General features: G+C 35.7%; 1 protein-coding gene across 1 annotated transcript; it reads right to left on the bottom strand.

The window, feature by feature from the left end:
• Window positions 1-2,096: 2,096 nt before the first annotated feature.
• LOC104400965 (tissue factor pathway inhibitor-like) lies at window positions 2,097-14,167 on the bottom strand (the record flags this gene model as incomplete). Its single annotated transcript, XM_010011872.1, has 6 exons — window positions 2,097-2,182; window positions 2,527-2,709; window positions 9,318-9,410; window positions 9,899-9,994; window positions 10,718-10,894; window positions 14,129-14,167. Coding segments are annotated over 6 exons (674 nt in total), but the record flags the coding sequence as incomplete, so codon positions are not given.
• Window positions 14,168-14,456: the final 289 nt, after the last annotated feature.

Genomic DNA, 14,456 nt, shown 5'->3' with positions numbered 1-14,456 from the left:
CTACGAGCGGAACAGTGAGAGTTCATGTGTAAACGCTTCGTAAAGGTATACTCCACTTGGCTAGAAGCCGGTTCTTCATCAAGACAAGCAACCGAAAGCAGCCAGCTATGAAACATAATCCACTTTACCATGTTTGAAAGGTAGAATCTATAAAGATTTTCTCTAAATCTGTCAGCTCTCAAAGAGTAGAGGCATCGGAGATGCCAGGAGAAAAGCTGGCTCAAATGAACTGTAAAGAAGAGAGAAGCAGGGGATAGGAATTGAGAAGCAGGGGATAGGAAGTAAAAAGCAGGAAAAGGAAGGCATATCAGTAAAGAATTAATAAAAAGACTGAATTATTTCTCAAGGACATTTGGCTTCATCATTTTTATGGATTAAGGGCACATACCAAGTTACTGCAGGGCAGCTGATACATGGAAACTCATCAAACCTCCATAAAACTGCTTCAGCTTGTTGACTCCCATCATGCAAAGTGGAAGAAACCTCATGGATCCCTGTGTATTTTCTCCAAAGCAACCAAAGCAGGTTCTGGAATGACATGACTGGATGAATGGACTCCAGGTAACAGGAGGTGTACAGTCTCTGTAATACCTTAGCATAGCTTCATTTCCTGACCTCTTCACCATTCTGCCCTGTCCTTCTCTTCTCCCCCTACTGTGGCTCAGTTATCCTCCCTTCTACATTCACCCTTTAATTATCTTTGAGAATGCACAGATCTTTTTTTCTTATTCTTGCATTTGTTTTTTCTACAGATATTGGAAACGCAGGAATTAAAAGAAGTGAATGAAAGAGAAGGGCACAGGAAATTTCTTGTGGAGATGGTGACGATCGGATCAGGTCACACTGCAGTTTGGACTTTTTATCGGAAAAACTACTTCAGTGCACTGTAGAGCTATATGAAAACACAGTAGGAAGACAGCTGGATAACTGGTATGGTGGCCAAACCTAGCACGCACCCCAAGAAGAGCATGCACACTCAGATCAAATCTTTGATTGTAATCAGACCACTTTCAATACAGCCTACAACATTCTGGTCTCAATTGTCAGTACACTAGGGACTGAGCCTAAAAGATAAATAGAAATATCCTGCTGTCTTTTGTTTCATATGTAGCAAGATGCTTCTAAAAGCCTTAATAGGAAACCAACCACCTCTTTTTTCTTCTTTTTCTTTTTCCTTAAAAAAATCTCACTATAAAAGTTTTACCTAAGATCAGAGAGGTGCCTTGGAGAAGGGCAGGAATTGTACCCATGTTTCAAGTCAGTCTTAAAAAAACCCCACCAAAACCCAGCCAAATAAACCCCTCAGTCAACAGTGTTAATCTCTAAAGCAACTGTATTTATTTCTATGAAGGCAATTTTTTCTGGGCTTTGTAAAAATTTAGTATGCATTTCTGGAAATTATTAACTTGCTAGCCATGACTCTAGTTCAGTAGCAAAGATAAAAATCAATGATCCCAGCAAATACACATTTAAATCTTTGCAAATATCTATCATTGTTTCACACATTTACAACTTTAACACTCTGTGGGTTTTGGTGGGTTAATTCTGATCTCATACTCATTTTACAATAGTGTAGTTATATGCACTTTGATGGAGTTAAATCTGGCTTGCATAACCAAAGATAAATCTGATTAAAACAAACCCAGTGTCTATTTCCTCTTTATAGCAATAGACCTATCTTTTAAACTATGATTGAAACAATCATACTTGACAAGTGATCATTCTTTGACAAGCTTTATGCTTTCTTTAGCACAAAAATAGATTTCAAAAAAAGAATATTGGGGTAAATTTGAATCTTGTCTGCTTCTTAATCATGAGTTATACACCCACACAGTCTGTTCTGTCCTGTTTCCAGCTCTGACAATTATATACATTGGAACTACAATTCAAGAGCCTTTATCAAAGTAAAAGGTTACGTTTATTAACATGAATGAGGAATACATAATAAAAACAAGCAGCTTAATAATGATGTAATCAAAATAATCAGTACAGTAAATATATTTAAAAGGTGTACACTAAAGGCTTTCATTCAGAGGTGAATAGTAGTTTACTTCACATTTCCATAAAAATCAAAGCTGTATTCTTTCAGGGATTATTTACTCGCCCAGAGCCTTTACTGACTCTTTCTTTCTTTTCTTCTTGATTTTTATTAATCTTCTTTCACCTTTTTTTTTATTGAATCCTAAAGTTAAAATGAAGAAAGATTAGATGCTGTATGACTAACACATCCAAAATTATCAGAAATAAGAGGTAAGTCTTGAAGAAATATTATTAAAAAAAGAAAACATGGTCTTACCTAGCCTTCATATGCCTGACCAATGCCAAGTTGTCTTATATATGTTCTTGTGCACTGTATTTTACTGTACATCTTTCTCTCTCTAGCTCTGATTTCCATTTTCACTTTTCTAAGACTTTCAACTAGTACGTTTTATTGGGACAATACTTGCTGACAAAATTTGCAAGAATATTTCAGCGTGTATAACATTTACCTCTTATGATAGTCTGTGGCAGAATCACTCTCCATACCTTTCTTGCAGATCCTCAAACATGACTTTCTGGAGGTGAAATTATTTTCATTCCCACCACAACCGCTGTAGCTAAATGTGTGACATCTTCCAGTTGAGAAGTTGTAGAAAAATCTTAACTCTTTGGCTCTACAAAGTCCTCTGTCCATAGGGGTCATACACAAAGAAGGGATTGGGGGTGGTTCTAGAAATACCAAGAGAAACAAGGTTAGAGACAACACTACAGTTTACCAGTTTTCTGTTATATTGATACAACATATGAGATTTGAAGCCAACGGAACTTTGAAATTTAGATAAAATTTACTGGCAAATTTAATTCTGCCCTCCTGAAGATCCAGGATACGTTACCTAAGCACCTTTCTTTTTTTATGATTACAGAAAATACTACAGCAAAAGCTATTCTTTCTTTGAATTCCAGAAGCCAGCAAAAACTTAGCTGAAAGCAAGGTTTGTTACTACATATTTAGTGATAAAATTGCCATTTAAGTGATAGGACATACTATTCAAATTCAGTTAGAGAAGTTTCAAGTGAAGTATTTGTAGAAAGTGAAATAAACTTAGTCAGCTTTAAAAATATGGTAAATATTTATGATAAGTTATGAGTTCATTACTGCTAGACGTTCTGAAATCAAGTAGAAGGTAAAAATACCCAGCATTTCCAGAGTAAGGTTCAATACCTTAATATTAGGTTTGTCATGAATACAGAAAGCTTGACCTAAGTAACAGAAGTTGGTCTACTGGAAAACACTGAGCAATTATCAAGAAATAGCTTGTAACTTGCAGAATAACAAAAGATTGAACGTGAAGAATGAGTGCACAAAGTGACTTGAGATGCTCGTGCTTTAAAGCTGCAGTTAGGTTTTTACCATTCCAAGGAGCAGGCTGATGGTTTCTTTCTTCAGTGTTGCTGCAAGTGAGAGTCTGAGAACTGGAACACTGGAAGGTGAGCCTGAGGTATCCAAAGTACCCAGGCACTGGCACAAGCTCAAGAAACAAACCCATGCCAGAATTCCCAAACCTGGAGAAACTCCATCATCTATCACCCTGGAGTGACTCATATACAAAATTACAACTGATACAATTGCTGCACAGGATGCAGGATACTGAATGGGAGCCATCAGTTATGAGGGACCTAAAGGAGCACCATTTCCCTTCAAGAAGTAGCAGAACTGAGATAGCTGAGATCTGAGTGCATAAATGGGAATGTGCAGCTAGTCAGATGGCCTTCTTGAAGTTACAAAGCTAGGTAGAAGTGGTTCAGAAGAAAAAACAAGTAAATACTTGAGGGAATAATTTGGGTTACCGCAGAGCTGAAGAGACCCTGTTGTCACAGAAGTGGGAAGCAGATAAGTTGCTGAAAGCAAAAGTTTTGAATTAAGCTGGCCAATTCAAGAGGCTGACAAGAAAATATCCAAAAAAGAACATGATACATCTTACATGTTGTCATGGTTTAAGCTGAACCCAGGACACGTCTTACACGTTACACCTGCTGAAAAACGTTCATCTGTCAAACATAATAGCTGAAACTGGCATGGTAAGAAAGTAAGAAAAACTGCTGGGAAAGAAATAGCATGGTGATATGTAAGACAGCAAAATAAAATTAATAATAAGAAGCTGTGTTAGTATCATCATACTATACAAAAAGAATCTTGAAATACAAAAATTGAGTTGTGAGTTGTTTTTTCAAGTTAGATTAAATTAGTTTCAGGTTATAAAATGAGCACTATTTCTTGTTATAATTGTGACATTATTGTAAGAGACAGGTTCACCCCAGATCCAGAGTAAGAGCCCACAGTGTGGTACAATCGATATTAAAACTAGTCTTTTATTTACAATGAACATGGCAGTTAAATTAAGCAATGCGGTGCTTTTGGTACCACTCTGAGAACTCTTATACCTAGAATTACTTTAATCTCTCTAGCTGGAGAGTTCTCAAAATACATGTCCAGCAACATTAAAAAATAAATGCTTACCTATTTTAACCTGATAATTTCTGAACCTTAAAAGAACAAAGCAGAAAGGCTTGCCAAGAAGGAAAGGGCCAAACAGCACAGGTTTTTTAATTATACAATGGAATTTAAGTACATACTTTGTAATGCAAATTACTTATCTGGTATGTAGAAGTTTCCAAAGACTCCACAGTCCCTTCAGGAAGGACTTCTCACAAGAACCGTAAGCTTTAGGGGAGTCACGGAGCCAACAAGGTGGTTAGTAGTAAGGATTATCTATGTACATATAATGCAACTGGCATAGCAGTATCCAAATGCTATCCAGTATCCTTCATGTACTCTAGAACTTACGTTGTTCTTTGTCTAGATCATTGCTAGATAAATGTCCCAGACAGTAAATGCTAGTCCTGTCCATCTTGAAAATATCTGCATAGTCTTTATAACCACAGAAGCAACCAGCCCGTGAAGAAAATCTCTTAACTGCCATACAGCAGCTGTGTTTTTCAACTATATATGTATAGTTGAAATATATATTAAAATAAAAATGAAATTACTTATCATAATTTCCTGTCTGCCAAGGATCATAAAAATTATGAATTGATTTTAATATTCTGATCAGTAAAAGACCTGTTATCTTTAAGTTACTGTAAACAAAAAATACATACTGCGTCATGCCCAGCCCAACATCTAGACTGGCAGGACAATCTATCAGCCCCAGCTTTTAATGCTGTGCTTATACATACGTTGTTACAGTGTGTTTAGATATTATGCCTGTTTTTGAGTTTCTCTCTCAAATGATTTGGTTTTACAACCTCATTTTACTGAGTGTTGTTGAATTGTTTTATCTCTTGCTTTTTCTATGAAGGAAAAGAGAAAATGAAAGCAGCAAAACCCACAACCCACAAAACTACACAGAGAGGAAGGGTGCACACTGAAAACAGTAAAAAAAAAAATTAAAAAATCATCCATACATGTCCTAGTATCAGAATTTTTTTCCCCAACCTAGTCATTGCAAATTTATGAATTACAGATATCAGTTTTATTGAGAGGCTACTTGAGATAGAAATGCTGTTTGTAACTCTACTTTTTTTCTCAATTTAGATTACATTTTATCAAACTTTTTTCACAGTGCAAGTAGCACTACCCATTACATTACATAACTTATTATATGCTAACATCAAGTGGATCATATGAACCTGAAAATTAACAGATGTCATTAAATGATTTCTAACTTTTTAATACATGCAACTACATGGCCCATCCTCTGGCCTTTGATATGATTTCTACAGAAACCAACTGGTTATTTGCATTTACAGCAACAAGCCTTAAGATTCTGGCTTCACCCCTGTGTTCATGCTATTCTGTTTATCCAAAATACCTGACTGAAACTGGGTTTAAATACCCAATAGCAAGCTCATAAACTCAGATTTGCTATGTATGTTATTTGCAAAATATATTCATCATGAGCCAGGTCATGAAGAAGCATGGGGAAAAAAAATTTACAATTCATACAGGCAAAAGACAAATGAAAGCTTCCAAGCTGAGCTAGTCAAACATTTCCAGGTGTAAAGTCTTCTTCTGGAAAATGCCAGTACAGTGAAATACAAAAAGTTCCTCAGGAACATGCCAATTCCATCAAAAACTTTTGAAGGAGATTAGATCTTGGAACACATCTTAAGTGGAGCTTGGGAACTGGAACTCCCCCACTAGCTCTGCAGGGACTTCTCAAATGAATTTCAGGTTTTACAACAACAAAATACAGTGTAGATCTTTCTGTTACCTCATCTTCATGTTACTTTTTTTGATTTGAATTTGCAGATGTTTGGACTGATTTTGCTTTGGTGAGAGAATAAGACCAAAATTGCAATATTTACTATTTTGCTTCTGGGAAAAAAATAGGTAAACTAGTTAGTTATATGAAATAATGAAAGTAGACAAAAAGTAGGCTATTGTTCTTACCTATGAGACTTCTGTACCTTAACCTTCATTGCTACCTAAACAGTCTCTAAACATTCATACTTCAATTCGTATGATACAGCATTTTCATGAATCCCAGGCACGCTTCTCTGTGGTGTGAAAAGATGACCTGATCATACTTCGGAATCTCTGAAACATACGTACTCAGATATAGACTCACGTTTATCAAAATAATCCCAACTCTGCATTGCAACATTAATCATTATCTTTCAGGATTATCTGGAGTGGTGTGACAAAGAACTATTAATTCATCACAGCACAAAATAAGTTTGAAATGATCTGGATGAGGAACAATGCTTACTGTATTCTGTTTCGCTAGACACGGGTATGTGACTTTCAAGAAGCTTTAGATTTATTGCCAGAGTTTTGATATATATAGACTTCAGTATCTCATTTCTGGTTGCGACAGAGAGAAAATAGAAGAATCTTCAGGTAGACAAACTATTACAAAAATAATGAGTCATCTGCACTTGACAGTACTCTATAGGTATAAATTACAGCAGATCCATTGCAGCAAATAGAACTATGTCAATTTATATCAGCAAAAGATATGGCCCTATAATGTCTCTGTGTGCCATTCCTTATTTGCTGAAATGACTTTTGATCCCGCACCCCACTTAGATCTCACAAATCAAATGTAAAGTATAGCACTTCGTAATTTCATACCACAGAACACTTTGTACAATCTAAAAATGAAACCTTTTATTCTTGGCTTCACTGTCTCTTAACTTTCCCAGAATAGAAGTTATTTTAGATCTTGCAGCAGAGTAAGACCAGGAAAACTATCATTCTCTGCAGAAAGTTAATTGCTGAGAGACAGCATTGTAAGTTTCATGTTTATATGCAGGAAAAAAAAGATGTTTTGTTTAGCCAAAAGAAGAGTTTAATTTTCTGAAGATCAAGAACGTTACTGGAAGTTTAATAATCTGATGTCAGATTTACACATACCACCAATAATATGTTTTTTTTTCTTGAAATCAAGATGAAATAGCATTTCAGTTGTGAGGTCAGGTATTCTATAAAACACGACTTCTTGCAAAATTTTTTTAATGGTGGTCATGTATTTAAAAAAAAAAAAGATATATAGCCAGGCCAATATGCATGCAAAATAGATGTTATAGTGGCAGACCAGTGACTTTGAGTGTGTTTGAGAAGATGGACATCAGCCACTCCTCCTATGTACACCAGTAGATACTTGTCTCACTGAGGGGAGAGTCACACTGCATGTTTGTGTGAGATGGCTCTACTTTACAACTTCAATTTACATCTCTGCCTCTATTAATACCAGGAATGGAGGATATGTTCTTCAAGTCTATGTGGAAAAAACACCTGTTGGTTTTGGCCCTATACTTTCCTCCCTCTGTAGTGGGATGGCACAAAAGCACAAGACTTTAGCTCATCCCAACAGCCTGAAAGCTACAGGCTGATAAACAGAATAGCAGGAGTTGGCTGCACATGGCAAGCTAGTGCAAGACAGAAGAAGGTTATATAGTAGGGAAGAACCTGTGGGGCTTTCAGACTTTCCACTGAAATGCACTGGTCCTTCCAAGCTACAGTGAGTCCACCCACCACTGTTCCCAGACCCTTTCTTCCACTAACCTTCAAATCTTCTCTTTCTCTTACCCTAATCTCTCCCTCCAAAAATTTGCTGTACCAGAAAATTCACTGTTGCTGACAAAACCAAGAACCCTTCCATTTCCTCTGAGAAAACAGTCAATCATGCCCTGTTGCTTATGTAGATTAGTTTTGAGGATTCATATTATGAGTCACAACCTTCAGGGAACATGTATGCTTTTATGTCCCTAGACTTACTACCAGGCCTTAAATAAGTGAAATATTTTTCAGTAAAATAATCTGTCAAAAGCTTTACTGTGTTTATATTCAGTCATTTTAATAACAGTGTGTATTGATGCTTTGTATGTGGTAAGTGAACAATCCAACTATCACAGAAACTTACCTCAACCCAACAGTAAACATGGATCACAGTGCAAACAAAAAATAGAATACAACGCACATTCAAGCTTTATTAGACATACCATTCCAAGCAAAAACCACAGGAATGTTATCTTACATGCCCATTATCTTACAGATCATATAAAACACAAAAACCTTAATGAGTCTGTAAGTTATCACACAACCCCCAAAAGTACAAATAAGTGTAAATGCAAAAAAATAACAGAAATACTTGGTAAGAACGCTCAGGCTTTTTCCAACTGTTTGTTGTTTCCTCTTGCATAACTGTGGATCAGAAATGACATGCCTCAAATTCAATCACCTTTCACAGCGTGAGCAAGTACCAGCAATCTATAGTGGACAGCATCCAGATGCAGAAACTGTTAAAACCCAGCACTCTACAGCACAGGTCCCATCTACATTATAATACATAATGCAAAAATACCTTGAAGCAGACACAAAATTTATTCATATTCACTTTGATTATCTTAGTGAAAATGAAAATGTAGTATGATAAATATACTGTGCCATATCCCAAAATCCAAATATGGTCCCTTTTTTTAAATGGGTAAGAGGAGCTTTAAATCAGCTGCCAGTTAGACCCTCACAAAAGTATTAATTTTGACTAAAAGAACTCTGCATCACTGCTTTTGCTCTTTTTGTATTTATTAGACCTTCAGGAAATACACTTTCAGAAGAGCGTAAGATTTGGTCAGTCTTCCACTTTCTGATATTTATGTAAGATCTCTCAGTAGCAATATATCTTTGACTTTCTCTACATATGAAAACATTTGACATAGATGGAAGCCCATTCTTTAGTCTCAAGTATGTTGGAAAATGAGTAGAAATGGAAAAGCAACCCAGAGGGCACATAAAAGACTAAGAGCTAAGAATTGCAAAAGTGGATTCTTACCAAAAAAAATGGGAAACTGGTTGCTCTTCTCTTTTGGGGAACTACTGTTCAGACTGTTGGACTTCTCATTTGGTGCAGTTGGCAACAAATTTACTAAAAGGGGAAAAAAAAAGAGTTGTGTGTGAAACCGTAAGTGATGGTTATCTGGACACAACACAGCTCTGAAAATAACTTACGATTGGTACCCTTTTGCCTTGCTCCATACCAGTATTAATACTACTAAAAGGCAGCAAGCATTTCTTTAAGTCCCAAAGGGGTAGGAAACCCATGTGCTGAGGTATCTTTGGGACAGATTCCTTTTTCTTCTTTAATTTTACCAATGAAAGATTTAAATCAAACATGGTTGGTAAGGTTGTTTTTATATAACTAGGAGACATTCTAACCTTTGCAATTGTAAGCCTTTTTCAAAATATGTATTACTAACAAGAAAATGGTTATGAAGTTATTTTTAATGTTTCTGTCTTCACTGTGCTTACAGATTTCAAATAACATATATATCTTCAAATAAATGGGAAAATGAGTGGAGACGGAGCATCTGCAATAAAGAAGGATAACTATAATCAGCAAAAGCAAATTCTTACCAAAAATCCCAGGGAACTGGTTGGGTTCTTCTACCAGGGAACTCCTGTTCACAGTGTTAGGGTGCTCTTCAGGTGGAATGATTGGCAATAAATTTGCTAAAAGAAAAACAAAAGGAAAACAATAAGGAAAAAATGCAAACCCAAATTGGTACCAATGATTCAATATCACTAAGGTAAAAACTTTGATCTATTTAAACTATGGCAATGGCCCCTAATCCTTTCTTTCTTCTTGGGTATTTATACAAATTTATGTGGAGGTGTTACGTCAGATTGCATTTCACAGGAACTAGGACTAGGAGGACAAGAAAGTGGATGAAGATCTATGGTCTGTCTGAATCGCTGTTTTGTAGCCTGAGTTGCACATCCAAATCATTCGGAAGTGAGGGACAGGTTTCCCATGACACTTTGGTGGGAAGCTAGCGATGCACAATAAGGAATCCCTATACTGGCACCTCTTTTCACGACAAGACTTAGTCTGGAAAGAGTATATGCAGATGTACGGGTTAAAAAAAAATAAATTAGCATTTTATGATATCACAAAGCCAAGCGGCTGGCAGATTTTACATTCACTGTCATAAGTAAAAACTTGTAAAAACCCCTCTAATACTAATTACAGTTAATAGTACCTACCAGTTGGTTTAGTTTATATTTTTTATTTTAAATGTATATATAATTAATGTTAATTCCAAATATAAATTATGGCCACTTCAGGGTACCCTATGTTGCCTTTTTTTCCATGCAAGATACAATATTGTATAATATTGTATAAGATGCAGTATTGTTTATACAAGAATAAAACTAATGCGGACAGCAACTTACAGTGGCCTTGACAGGTAGTCTGGCATTCTTCCAAATTCTTGAAGTTGTTCTGGTTTCCTAGGCACCCACCATACTTGAATACTTCACATAACTTTGTCTCTTTGTTATAGAAGTACCTGGAAAAATAGCCTCGGCAAATTCCAGGGTCTTTCTCATGAAAGCAGAAGTTGGGCTTTTCTACAAACAATGGTAAATGATGAACAGGGTGGGGGAAGAAAAAATCAACACACATTCCAAGACAACAATAGAACTGGAGGAAGTTTACAAAATAAACTTGTAACTTTGGACTAAAGAACAACTGTAAAATAACTGCTGTTTCATTGTACTGCTTTTGTTCTATATATAACATTGCATTATTATGCTGGAGCATTAAAGGGATATTTTTATTACTTTTTATTGTCTTTTCAAGTAGCTGGTAAATTATATCTTGCAAATGAAGGACTAATGATTCCTTTAAGTGTCCTCTTACGTTAAAGCTCTAAGATGAAAATTAGTTTTTACTCTGAAATAAAATGAGATGTAAATCTCAGCTGGATCACTTGAATCTAAGCACACATTCTTGTCATTTATGTAGTCATTTTAGTCAGTGTTAGTGTGAATTATACAGAAAGCAGTGTCAAAATAGAAGGAAAAAGGAAATAGTACTAAAAAAAGAACAACAAAAAAATCTAACATTTTGTCTGGCACAGTCTATTGCTATTAGAGGATAGAGGAAACCAGGAGACAGAGCAACTATTCTTACAATCATTTTTCAGTCCCAGTTCCTAGTTTGCAATCACAGTAACTACAATGTCAACCAAAACAAAGTTATCAAATGAATACTGCGTCATTTGACTGAATATCTAGGCATGATATCATGGCTTCTGGCGGAGGAGAAAACCACATAGCCATACAATAATCCCCAAATGCCAATTTCGCAACATATTCAACTTTTTCTCAAACTTGTATGCTTGAAAACAATAATCAAATATTTTCAGAGGTATCCTCCAATTCTCACTAGCAGATACTTTGAAATATGACTCTCGATTGAGCTGACTTGCAGAGAGAAGTGTATTTAGCCATTGTATAGGACAGTCGTATCAGACATGACATATAAAGGCCTTACCTGTGAAACCTGATAGAATATTGAGACTAAAACGGTGTGCAGAGGGCTGCTATTTTAATAAAAATTACTATGTGTGGTGTCCCTGCTCATGGCAGGGGGGTTGGAACTAGATGATCTTAAGGTCCTTTCCAACCGTAACTGTTCTATGATTCTATTCCATTGAAGTTCGTAACATTTTTGGAGTAGATTGTGGAGTTGCAAGGAAGTTGATCCTATTACATCTGGTTTATCAAGTATGTATTAAAAAACTGCTAGAATATTATTAAATTCATCTGATAAGCACCATATGTTTATATAGAATATTATAATACCTCATAACGTTTTTCCAAGAAATAACTGTCAATTTCTTGTGTTTCAATTATTATAAATCTTCATGAACAATGAAATGTAATTTTCAGAGATCTCATGAAAAATTAAACCATTAAAACATTGTTGTATGTATAAAGTAACAAAATCAACTATTGTAAGCACTCCTGGAGAGCTTAATTTTGATTTTTCACTAAAATTTCATTCTCTGCCACTTAGTGTATTCTACTGTTCAGGTATTTCATGCTTCTTACTATTCAAATTCAGCACCTATTGTGCTGCATTTGATTTATAACACTAAGTTCAGATAGATGAACAAATATGAAAGGTATGGACAAGGTATAAGGTGGGCTTTCAGCTCAGAATGAAAATGAGATGGTTATGCAGACAGGTAGCAGGCAAGAATCTATCAGAGTGATATCTATTCCATATACCATCTATTAGGAGCTCACAGACAATAGGAGCTACAGAAACAATTCTTCCATGAAACATTGCTTTAAATTGTGAAGCAAAAGAAAAATATTATTAAATAGATAATAATAAGAGTATGTAGACTACAGGATTATGACATATCCTTAAAACCAGCTGTTCTTCATTTAGAAAATCTTAATATTAAAATCATTCTTGCAGAAAAAGGAAATTAGGTCCAAATAAGTTGAGCTATTATAGCCACTTTTGGAGAGAGAGGTCATGAAGGCAATATAATCCTAACTACATAAACTAGTATTATCCTTCTAAATGCCATGTCTTTCTCCAGAGACTCAATATTCAAGACTACATTACTATGAACAATAGTAAACATGTAACGATGTTGACGATAGCCATGAGCTGAATTTAACGGGATACGTTCTGTTTTGTCTTTAAAAGCAGGGAACTAGGGTCAGACCTTAAAAGAAGTAGTGCCAAATGTCTACAGCATCTGTAGAAAATCAACTGTAGTAACTTCCATAGCATGGAATCACTTTTTTTTTTTTTTTTTTAATGCATTAAGAACGGGAAAGACAGTAGAAAACAGGAAAAGAGAATAATCATCTGTTGTGGTTTAAGCCCAGCTGGTAACTCAGAACCACTCAGCTGCTCGCTCACTCTTTTCCCCCTTTTTCTCCCCTGCTCCCTATATTAAAATACTACAAAGACCATTCTGCAAAGATAAAGTAGTTAATCTATTTCAAAAGTTATTAGTATTTCTGTGAGGAGTCAAATGCATAGCAATTCAAGGAGGGATGAAGGAGCGTAAGCAGAGAAAGACGAGCTGACTTGTGAAAAAATGTATTCAAGTCTGTATTTGTAAAACTCTGCGTACCAGCACTGGGCCCAATCCAGGTAAGTCTCTAAAGTGGAAAGGGTGGAATGAGTCTTCACAAGCTCTATTGTCAAACTTAAGGTAGCCTATGTTCCTAACAAGGATATTGAACAGACCAACAGTATTTCAGACAAATGATTCTCAGTGCTTAAGCATTGGCTATTTAGGAAGTCTGGGTATCTGGCATTTAAATTTCTTTAAACAGTCTGCCCCTTCAGGAATGAGAAACTTGCTCCATGACTTCATGTGTAATTAGGAGATCTGCCCTAACGTCTGTTAGCTCCTACTCAGGCAATGCTTGAAAAGTTCTGTTTCAGAATGATTTTTTCCTATTTATCCAACAATGGAGGAAGCATTTAGGTAAGTCTCTAAACACACAATAAGAGTTCCACATCATGGCTAATTATCCATTGCTTGAATCTTTGCAGAGTCCTTTTCTCTTTACTGAAAAAAGAGGAAAAAAGTGTCATGATGTGTATATTTTGGGGAGAAGAGATCGCAGCTACCATCTTCAGTGACCACAACTGTCCTCAAAGTCTTTGATGAAAACAAAAGGAGACTAGGAGTAAGAACTCACTTACAGTCTGACATTGCTGGTTTTGATTGCTTTTGGTAGCTTACATAAAGAATTTACCAAAAGAAGCTAAATCCCTTATTGTTGTATAAGAGCCTTAGATTGTAATGCAAACATAATTACCTTTCTTAATTTTTGCCAACATCCTCTTCCAAGGCAATTCTGCAATATAAATGGAAAAAAAAAATAAAATACACCCCCCCCCAAAAAAAAAAGAAAAAAAGAAAAGAAAGGAAAAATAAGTATTAAAGTATTTATCAGTCCTGATAACTTGATAATTCTCACCTGTGTTACCAGGGTGTTTAGCAGTAATGATGAGCACTGAGGAGGAAGAGTATAGCATGTCTTCCCCTTCTTTTTTCTCCTTATTAGAGAAGTAACACAAAAGCTTGTTCTGGAGGACTAAAACATCATTTCCTTTGTATGAGAACACCTGCTATATTGGAAACTT

This window comes from Nestor notabilis, unplaced genomic scaffold (genome assembly GCF_000696875.1).
Source record: "Nestor notabilis isolate BGI_N333 unplaced genomic scaffold, ASM69687v1 Scaffold31583, whole genome shotgun sequence".
Lineage (NCBI taxonomy): Eukaryota > Metazoa > Chordata > Aves > Psittaciformes > Psittacidae > Nestor > Nestor notabilis.
This window is presented reverse-complemented; position numbering and strand designations above follow the sequence as displayed.